Source organism: Diospyros lotus, chromosome 10 (genome assembly GCF_014633365.1).
Source record: "Diospyros lotus cultivar Yz01 chromosome 10, ASM1463336v1, whole genome shotgun sequence".
Taxonomy (NCBI): domain Eukaryota; kingdom Viridiplantae; phylum Streptophyta; class Magnoliopsida; order Ericales; family Ebenaceae; genus Diospyros; species Diospyros lotus.
The window spans coordinates 17057500-17067000 of NC_068347.1; the positions used below are offsets into that span (position 1 = coordinate 17057500).

At 38.2% G+C, this 9501-nt stretch overlaps 1 protein-coding gene across 1 annotated transcript; it reads left to right on the top strand.

Annotated features, from left to right (window-relative positions):
- The first annotated feature begins 5556 nt into the window (after positions 1–5556).
- LOC127812210 (protein RICE SALT SENSITIVE 3-like) lies at positions 5557–9225 on the top strand. Its single transcript, XM_052352585.1, has 7 exons — positions 5557–6124; positions 6200–6250; positions 6350–6484; positions 6755–6860; positions 7015–7056; positions 7153–7209; positions 8147–9225. Exons 1-7 carry the CDS (start codon positions 5991–5993, stop codon positions 8894–8896), a joined length of 1275 nt encoding a protein of 424 aa, XP_052208545.1. The 5' UTR covers positions 5557–5990; the 3' UTR covers positions 8897–9225.
- The last annotated feature ends 276 nt before the right edge of the window (positions 9226–9501 follow it).

Consider the following 9501-nt stretch of genomic DNA (forward strand, 5'->3'; position numbering starts at 1 on the left):
TACCTGGAATGATGCAAACAAATATGAGCCACAAGGCCCATCAAGTATAACTGAAAGAAAGTAAACATGAGAATCATGGAAAACGAGAAACAATAAGGATTATGAATAACATTTATGGCACTCATGCCACACCTCTTCACATCACTCTACATGATAACAAGATGAAACATGCATTCATGCTCATATGCAATATTTTAAAACCATAATCATGGGACCAAAGTCCAAAACCATGGGACCGAAGTCTGTCTCTGAGTCGAAGCTTTCTCTACAGATATATCTTGCAGATCCCGTTCGCTGCGCACATCATGAAACATTTAGGCATTTCAAAACCCTTTTCATGCACATGCTCTATGCATCATCACAACTATGCATATTATAATGAATTATCGTATATAGATGACATATGATTACTTGAGGCAACATACATAGAAGAGCAAAACTCATGCAAGACAACATCAAACCCTTACATGTCCTCAATAAGGCATCATTCCCACAGGAAGATAGGGTGACACAAAACCCTATTTGAGACTCAATAGGTATAAATGAGAACCATGAAAAGTTACCGGAGTAACCACATAGGCCACATGCAAGCTGATCCTCCCATAATCGAAGGTTACTTACTCCAAACTCAAGAAATCAAGGCCATCGTATAAGTAAGGGCAATAGTGTGTTAAAGAGCTTGCAAGATAGAGGGAACATGAAGGAAATTGCAAGAAAATGAGAAGAACTTGCAAAATAGAAAGTTAAGAAGCATGAACTTGCCTTAGATATTTTTCCTTAACCTTTGCAATGTACCAGGGTCGTTGATGTCACAACTCAAGTCCACACCACCAAAATTTCCCTCAATTTCTTTCCAAAATTCACCCATTTCACTCAAACACTCACTACCTAGTTATAGGCCAAGAGGAAGGAGTGTTGTGAGCCCTATGGCAGCAAAGACAACCAATTTCTATGGCAAAAAGTAGCTTGGACACGTGACAAGGCAAAAGGCAACAGGTGGCAGCAACTAGTAGTCATGTGGCGTGCCGCAGGCCACGCAGGGCCTTACGTGGCGTGACAGGGTCGCATGGCTACGTGCATGGGCGCCATCTGGTGCCCTGAAACAATGCCTTTTTGGCGCTTGTCTGGGTTTAAAAAACCCAGCCTTTTCATTGCATGGGTGCGAGTTTGATCTGGCGACCTCTCCTAGGCCCTTACGTGCGCATGCCATCTGGTCTACAAGCTCCCTCAATTAATATTGCACCCATTTTATATTTAAGGTGATTCAACCACTAGTTTCCAAAATTACACTTTAATCAAAAATATTTCTGAATAATTACTAAAACTCCCTCAACCAAAATTACATTAATTTTAATTTCTTCTACTTAATTCCTTACACACAAATTTACATTAATTCATAAATAAATGGGTCATTACACTAACACTAACAGAAGTCCCCTCAAAATAGCTAGTGGGTCGAGATAAAGCATCATTTCAAAGAAACCTTCTCAGGGTTGGAGTATATCCCCTTGAGAAACCATTATTCGAGACTAGCTTCCTGGATTTGCATATCATAATTTTTCCTAGTTGAGCTACGCTCTCAAAAGGAGCCCCTGGAGACACGTCTCTTATCTACATCACCCCGCATTGTTATGACCCGCTTGTTCTAGGTCTTCTTCCTTCCAAAGTACCTTCTCTATGAGAATAAGGGGTTCTCCCAAATGCCCTTCCGAGCTTAATCCCAGGACAATGCCACGTGCGATGGGAGAAGCATTGTGCCTCCATGGGAAAATGCATCGCATCTTCGCACGTGCGTGTCATGTGTTCTTATCATCGACTGGCAAGTTTAAATACCCATCAACCCCTCCAGTTTAGGGGCTCTTCCCCCACATTCTAGAGGCTTTTTTATACCTTTGGGTCCAACATATTCTAGGCTCCAAAAGCTTTTTTTTTTTTAAGATTACACACCTATCCTGCCCAACATATCATTTGTTGCCTTCTTTAATGCATTGTTGCATATTGTTTTCTACTTCATCACCATGATATTATCTAACTTAAGTATCGGAAGATTCGTGTGGGAGAAATCTCCACATGCCTTTTGATTGCCTTTGATCTTGCAAGACCTCCTCCACCTACCCTTATGCTGCAATTGTTCCCAAGGACGATGAAACTTCTCTTGATTCCCTCACAAAGCATTATAGTCCTAATCTATCCTCCGGCACACCATATTCGTTTTCCTAGACAACAAATCGAGTTTTTCTCCTAACTTCCCCTTGCACTAGTACTCTCATAAGGTAGGTTTCGTAGTTGGCCAGGTCCTTCCAGCTACTCGCTGAATTTCATCAAAACAAACAAATTTCAATTGTTATATTCCATCAACAACAATATCTAATATATATTTACATTAATGTCAGTAATCACAATAAAAAAATATATTAGATATTTACTACTAATTCAAACTACAAAATGGAAATAAATATTATTATTCTTTGGTTAATAGTAATGGCGTAAACAATTTTTTACTTTCAATTTTAAATTTAACTTTTAATTTTATCATTTGGAACATTCAATCTTTTATTTAATTTTAGTTCTTCAATACCATTTATTGTTGTTACTTTTTCCTTATCAAAAATATATTTGTAGGTTTTTCATCAAATCGGGTGCTTAGGAGGCACGTTATCAACTATGCTATTTAAATTAATAGTTAATGGTAAAATATAATAACAATAAATAATAGTAAAAAGTATCAAAATAATAAAATTAAAAATTGAATCTAAAATTAAAAATAGGGTAAAAATTTATCTTAAATTTTTTTATGATAATATACCTAAAAAGAGGATAATGATTAAAGCACCAAACGGGGGAGATGAATTGTCCATTTTAAGTAAATTAAATCAACTCAAGCTTAACTAAAATAAAACTAAAAATGAAAAGGTTGTAACCCGGGCATATCCGAATAGCAAAAGGATAGGCCGAAAGCTCATTTAGGGACTTCAAGTGTGGGTTCAATTCCTACAGGAAGCAGAATGGTTTCTGGGAGAGGATCTTGGGAATAGCATCAGTGGTGTCAAGATCTATCTTCTTAGTCACTCAGGACACATGCCGCAATTTATCTCCTCGTTATAGTTCTAAAGATAGGGTGGCTTAGGGCGTAATGAAACGTAATTCACAAAAAAAAAAAAAAAAAATGAAAAGATTGTCATCAGTTGGAACCCTTCGTTGATACATGGTTCAAGGAGAAGCACGTGCTATCGCTAATGGCCGGTGGTCAATTGCTTATTGTCCTTCTGCCATTGCCAATTGTCGCTTGAAGAAGTACCACCGCGCACCACCACCGCCGCATGAGACACTCGCCTTGGAGAAGAAGACTAGTTGTAGTCGCCAGAGATTGGGGGCTTTCGCCACCGCCGCCATTCGTTGGAGGAGAGGCTGCCCCTGATTAAACTTGAGGTGAGGAAGAGGATGCACGGAAACGAAGCCTAAAGGGGGAGGAGTTGAGTCGCTAAATGAGAGAGAATTGCTTGTCGTCCCCCCGTCACTGTTAATTTTTATTTTTTGCTTTATTCTGATTAGGTTTGAATTTAATTAAAATTTAAATAACAATATTAATAACAGAAATAAATATTTACTCTAAAAATTCGAATCTTATTATATATAAAGTTTTTATTGATTTATTATTGACTTGTATTTATAATCCAATTTGTTGTTGATAAATAGTATTCGTCGTTTAGGCCCGGAAGAAGTCAGGGGAAGGGATTTGGGTGTGGGGCCTACAAAGATACCGTCGTGGGGGTTTGCAGGCTCCGCCGGGGAGTGGGCCGGTCAATGCGGAAGAACGAGAAGAAAGCCCCGTACGGCAAGGTAAGATAAATTTCTTCAATAATTTTCTGGCATCTCCCACGCGCCACCGACGACGGTCGTTGGGTAGGCGGCACCTTCTCCCGCTCAGTGGAAGGGGCGGAGCGTGGCTGATGAGGGCTGTGGCAGAGGAGGGAGCAGGGCCCCGCATTTCCTGCGCTACCCTTTTACTTGGCTGCAAAAGATGAATTCCCTTTTACTTGTTTATGAGAAACGATGCAGAGATGCACCGACACGCTGCCACTGGCCCTCTCACGTGCGCACGTGACCCCTTCTTTGCATTACTAATCATCCTCTCTAATATACCTGTGAAACTGATTGGGCACTCCCCCTATAATTTTTTGTTCTCCCTTGATTTCAACGCGCTTCCTTTAATTCAAAATCTTCTGGACCAAAAAAAATAATGTAATCTCTAAAATATAAATTGAATGATCGAATAAGTGATATGTTAATATCAGTTTAGTGGATCGTGAATTTAATTCTCGTCATGTAAAGTGAAATAAAGTCTCATATTTATAATTTATTTTTTTTTGATATAATCGAAATTACAAACACTAAATCACTAAGAATATTAATAAGAATAAAGCAAAAAAAGAAAAAGATAAAAGAACTACAAATACTTTGGCTAAATTCATCAAAGGGCAATTTAGGTTTTTAACTTACCTTAACTGTGAAGGGAGGTAAGGCAATAGTGACAAGAGGAGTGCCCCCAAGCCAGAATTCTGCTTTTCACTTCGTAAACTGCAGTTTATATATTTATTTATTCATTTTATGATTATGCTGGACTGACTTACCTCTTACAACTGACACAACAATCATATAATAATATGCTTTAAAAAATTAATTATTACAAATCCAACCCCCAGAATATCTTCTCTTGACCAGAAATTGTAATGTCATTTTTGTCCTTCGTCACTTCATCGCACGTCTCCTACTAGCCAACATCCCAATATTTTTATTTTTTTTTATTTTGTTATGTTCTGTTCTAAGAATTAAAATTAAATTTTTTAAAAATATAATTTCTAAACCCAATATTTAAATAATTTATTTAAAAATTTGAAATATAATTTTTAGAGTCATTTTCAAACAAGCAATTCACCAGACGTGCAGAGCCACAGGGCAAAACATAAAAGTACAAAATTGGTAGGTTGGAGCAAGCAAACCTAACCCCACCCCTACCCCACAACCAAAATCTAAAAGACTGTAATTAGGATATTAATAGATTTTTTTATATTATTTATTTTAAGTTAAATTTACACTAAACTTATAGTATCATAGTGGTAGTTTTAACACTTAGAGAGACAATTTCACATCGTTGGTGATTAGGGGATTGAATCATGATATCTTTAAATAAAAATTCACTTGCGGTAATTAATTTTATTTTATAAAACACAGATAATCTCTAGTCATAAACAAAGATAATTATTATATTTATTGTCTCACTTTTTTTTTTATTATTGAGTAAAAAAAATTCAAAAAGACACTAATTAGTTTTAAAATGCAAAAGCATTGGTGGTTACTGTTTATGAAATTCCAAAATTTGTATGTGTTTTGAGGTACCTTTTTGAAGTTAGCTAATTTCATGGGAGGGATCCCAAATTAAGAAGAAAAATTGGATTTGATGACCAAAAAGATGCATTGAATGGGGAGGAGGGCAAGTTGGAGATTTGGCCGTGGGTCGCACCGCACGGACGCAGCGGCCACCCCACCCAATCTGTCATCCCTCTTCACTCATCACTCCTCTTCTGCTTTTCCTTCTTTCTTTCTGTCTTTCTTTCTTACTAACCGTGAAGAACAGTCGTCTCCCTGTTGCTTGTCCCCACCATTTCCATTCCTTTCCTTTCCATCCCATTCCATGCCCACGGTAAAACACCGCCCAGCCAGCCCACCTGCCGCCCCCTCCTTTTACTTCCCTCCTCTTCCATCCAAATGAATCCCCACAATTAATGCTTGATTCTTGTTAACCTCTCTCTACATCCCCTTAAATCTCCTCAAATCACACCATTTTCTGTTCTTTGCTTTCCATTTCTTTTTCACAGAGAAGACCACGGAAGACAAAGAGGGAGGGTTTTCATTGTGGGGTGTGAAAGACATAAAAGAAAAAAAAAAAAAGGTGGAGAGAGAGAGAGTGAGAGAGAGAGAGAGAGAGAGAGATGGTGGGCTCAGGAGTATCATCAGATAGGAGCAAAGAAGCAGTTGGGATGATGGCCCTTCACGAGGCCCTCCGAAGCGTCTGTCTCGACTCAGACTGGACTTACTCTGTTTTCTGGACAATTCGTCCTCGCCCGTCCGTATATCTCTCTGTCTCTCTGTCTCTCTCATCAATTCGTTCTTAAATAGGTCTCCGCCATTGTTGTTGCAGGCGTGTTCGAGGCGGTAATGGCTGCAAAATCGGGGACGACAACGGTAGCCTGTGAGCATCTCGATTTCATGGCAAAATCAGGCGAAAATAGGGCTATGTTTCCAGTGTTCTAAGTTGAACTAACCCCTGTTTTGGGATGTTTCGGTGCAGGATGTTGATGTGGGAAGATGGGTTCTGCAAGGGCAGAGTTTCGGATTGCTTGGAAGAAATTGATGGCGGCGGCGAGGATCCTGTCCGGAAGGCCTTCAGCAAAATGTCCATTCAGCTCTATAATTATGGAGAAGGGTGGGTACTGGGTAGGTGTTTTTTCATTTCAATTTGGGATATCGAGTATTTTCTCCAACAAATAAGATTATATCACTGGAAATATCGTGAAAAGCTCTTCGAGCTAATCAAACGTGATATCGGACTGTATCAAATTTCAATCCTCTCTATCCCTCCCCTTCAGATACAGTAATTTAGTGGGAGCAAAGCAGTGTAATATAATATATGGGTGATTAATGGGATGAAGATGAATGGTTGTTTTGATTGGGTAATTTGGTTTGGTTTAATCAGGTTGATGGGGAAGGTGGCTTCTGATAAGTGCCATAAATGGGTGTTCAAAGAGCCCACGGAATGTGAACCAAATATCTCCAATTACTGGCAGAGTTCTTTCGATGCTGTATGTATCCAAAGCTTAAAAACTCTCTTCTCTGTTCATCCCCCCTTTTTCCCAGTGAAGTGAAATTGTTTTACCTTCCTTCCACAAATCCTAGTCCCAATCGAAGCATTATTAGCTTAATGAATGATTTCACTCTTGTTGGTATTGATCACAGCTTCCTTCTGAATGGACCGATCAGTTTGAATCAGGCATTCAGGTCAGTTGCAGAAGTTGAACAAATGCCATTATTGCCAGTGTTGTCTATTTAAGACTATAATGCTAACTTCTTATTCTTTGTGTTTCCATCAATCAGACCATTGCTGTGATTCAAGCCGGCCATGGCCTTCTGCAACTGGGTTCCTGCAAGATTGTGAGTTCGTCTCTTTCCTTTTGACTTCCTTTCTGTTTTTCTGCCTCTGATCCTTGTGGTTGATTATCTAGTTTTTGTGTTTCTTGAACAAATTAGAGTGGATTTCGTGGTAATAATTCCATGCAATCTCTACAATTTTTATGTAGTCAACCCCATAGTAGTAGATTTTTTAAATTTTAAATTAAGCCTATTTGCAAGAATATTTCGCAATTCAAAATAAAACTTACCATCACATCAAAGCCGCCTCATTGTCCAACACATCATCAGTTTCTGTAACCCGCTTTTCCGATTTGTAAATTTCGGGCAAAATTTGCAATTGTGGTTTTTGCCCCCGATTTTTCAGTAAAAGTAAAAATTGGTATTTGGGTAAATAATAATATTGTTAGTCACTAAACTTTATGCTTTGTTATAAATTAGTTCTTATATTTTAATTTATCTCATGGTAATGGTTGAACTTTTAATCTTATTATAATTTAATTTCCTGTTAAAAATTCTCTACCGTCAAAATATTATTATTGTGTTGAGAACCACTATTCTTTGTTTCTTTATTTTTTATTTTTTTATTCAATGTGTCTACAACATCATAATTGTTTGACAAAGTCAATGAAATTTTTAAAGAGGGATTAATTATAATAAGATCAAAAGTTTAAGTGTTAGGAGAAATTTGTTAAAAAAAGCATAAAATTGAGGGACCAATAGGGTTATTCCGTAAACCACTGATGTGGTGTCTGCATTGTCAGAAATGGGGTTTTGGGTTGGGAATAATTAGTTGGGTCGAAGTTTTATTTTGTAAACAAACTTAAATTTTAAAAAGTTTGTGCAATAATAGCGGGATAAAGGACTTAAGAGATGCTGTTTTAGTTGTCTACTAGTATTTCTCTAATCTTTGGGCATGGCATTGATTCTTCTGATGGATGGGAACTGTTTTATGTATCAGATACCTGAAGATCTCCATTTTGTGCTGAGAATGAGACATACCTTCGAGTCTCTTGGTTACCAATCCGGGTTTTACCTATCCCAGTTATTCTCATCGACCCGAAACAACTCTTCTTCCTCAGCTCCCGCGAAGCAACCCCCGTTTCTAACACAGCCGCCGCCACCTCTATTCAATTGGGGGCCACCGCCTCTTCCATCAACAACTTCAGTCCTTGCAGCAGCAGCATCTCCCAGTTTTCAAACCTCTGCTAGACTTGGATTTCCCCAGACCAAGGATGACACCCATATGTTTCTCCTTCCCCATTCTTCTGCAACCCGAACCGACGACATGATAGGTGATCACGAAAACGACATTAAGTGGCCGAACGGGTTGAGTTTCTTCAATGCGCTCACTGCCCGGTCTGATGATGCAAAGCTTCTGTTCAACCCGGAGAGCTTGGGGAACAAACCGGACCAAGCCCAAGATCATCACCCCCTTATACTGGAAGGGAATAATCCAAACCCTTCTGATGCTTCAAACATGCACAATGCAGCCACAAATCCTAACGAGTACTTGAGTTTGGATAGCCATCCAGAGAGAGTGAGAAAGAGGGGAGGCAAGTTCGGGAGGAGCTTCACCTTGCCTCCCAGAATGGCGTCGTCGTCATCTTCATCTTCAACTTCGCTCGATCACCATTCGCACAATCCTCTGGAGTACAAGATCTCGGAAGGGGGATCGTATCCTGATGCAATGGAGACCTTCTTGGAGTGATTTCAAGAGGCTCAAGTCAGGGGATAAATAAAGGATGAGAAGTTGTATTTAAGCTTAATGTGTTTTGTCTTGATGGTCTTTCTTCTTCGATCATCGCTTGTGTTTCTTCGTTCAATTGACTGAACATCTTCCATCATCTTTTGTAGTTGTAGACTTGCTGTTCGTGCATGCAGGACATGAAAACTTTCCTTTTAGACTTTAGAGTAGGTTTTCTTGAGTTCTACTTGCATTGAGAATCTCTCCCGTTTTATTAGGGTTCAAAAACATCATATTTTGTATACAATCTTTCATTATATTTCAATTAGATTGAATACTTTCTAGTCACAAAATTTTGAATAATGTGTGTTATTAAACAATATTAAACTAATTAAGGTAAAGAAAGCATTTAATTATATATGTTTGGTACCACTTTAAAGAAACACAATCTTGTCTAACTCACTTCTCGTAGTATTATGCATGGTGTTGTGTGTATTAAAATTTTGGATTAATTATACTAATAATTACTCAACTTTGTATTCTATTATTGTTTGGTCACTGAACTTTAAAATGTTATTTATTAGTCATTAATATTTCAAAATTATTACTGTTTAGCCATTGAACTTTAA

Bases quoted from the DNA above. Each gene is read 5' to 3' on its own strand.
- LOC127812210 (XM_052352585.1), top strand. From the start codon at position 5,991: ATGGTGGGCTCAGGAGTATCATCAGATAGGAGCAAAGAAGCAGTTGGG. The intron at 6,485-6,754 runs GTGGGTACTGGG...TGGTTTAATCAG, and splicing joins CTCTATAATTATGGAGAAGG to GTTGATGGGGAAGGTGGCTT. The intron at 7,210-8,146 runs GTGAGTTCGTCT...TTTATGTATCAG, and splicing joins AACTGGGTTCCTGCAAGATT to ATACCTGAAGATCTCCATTT.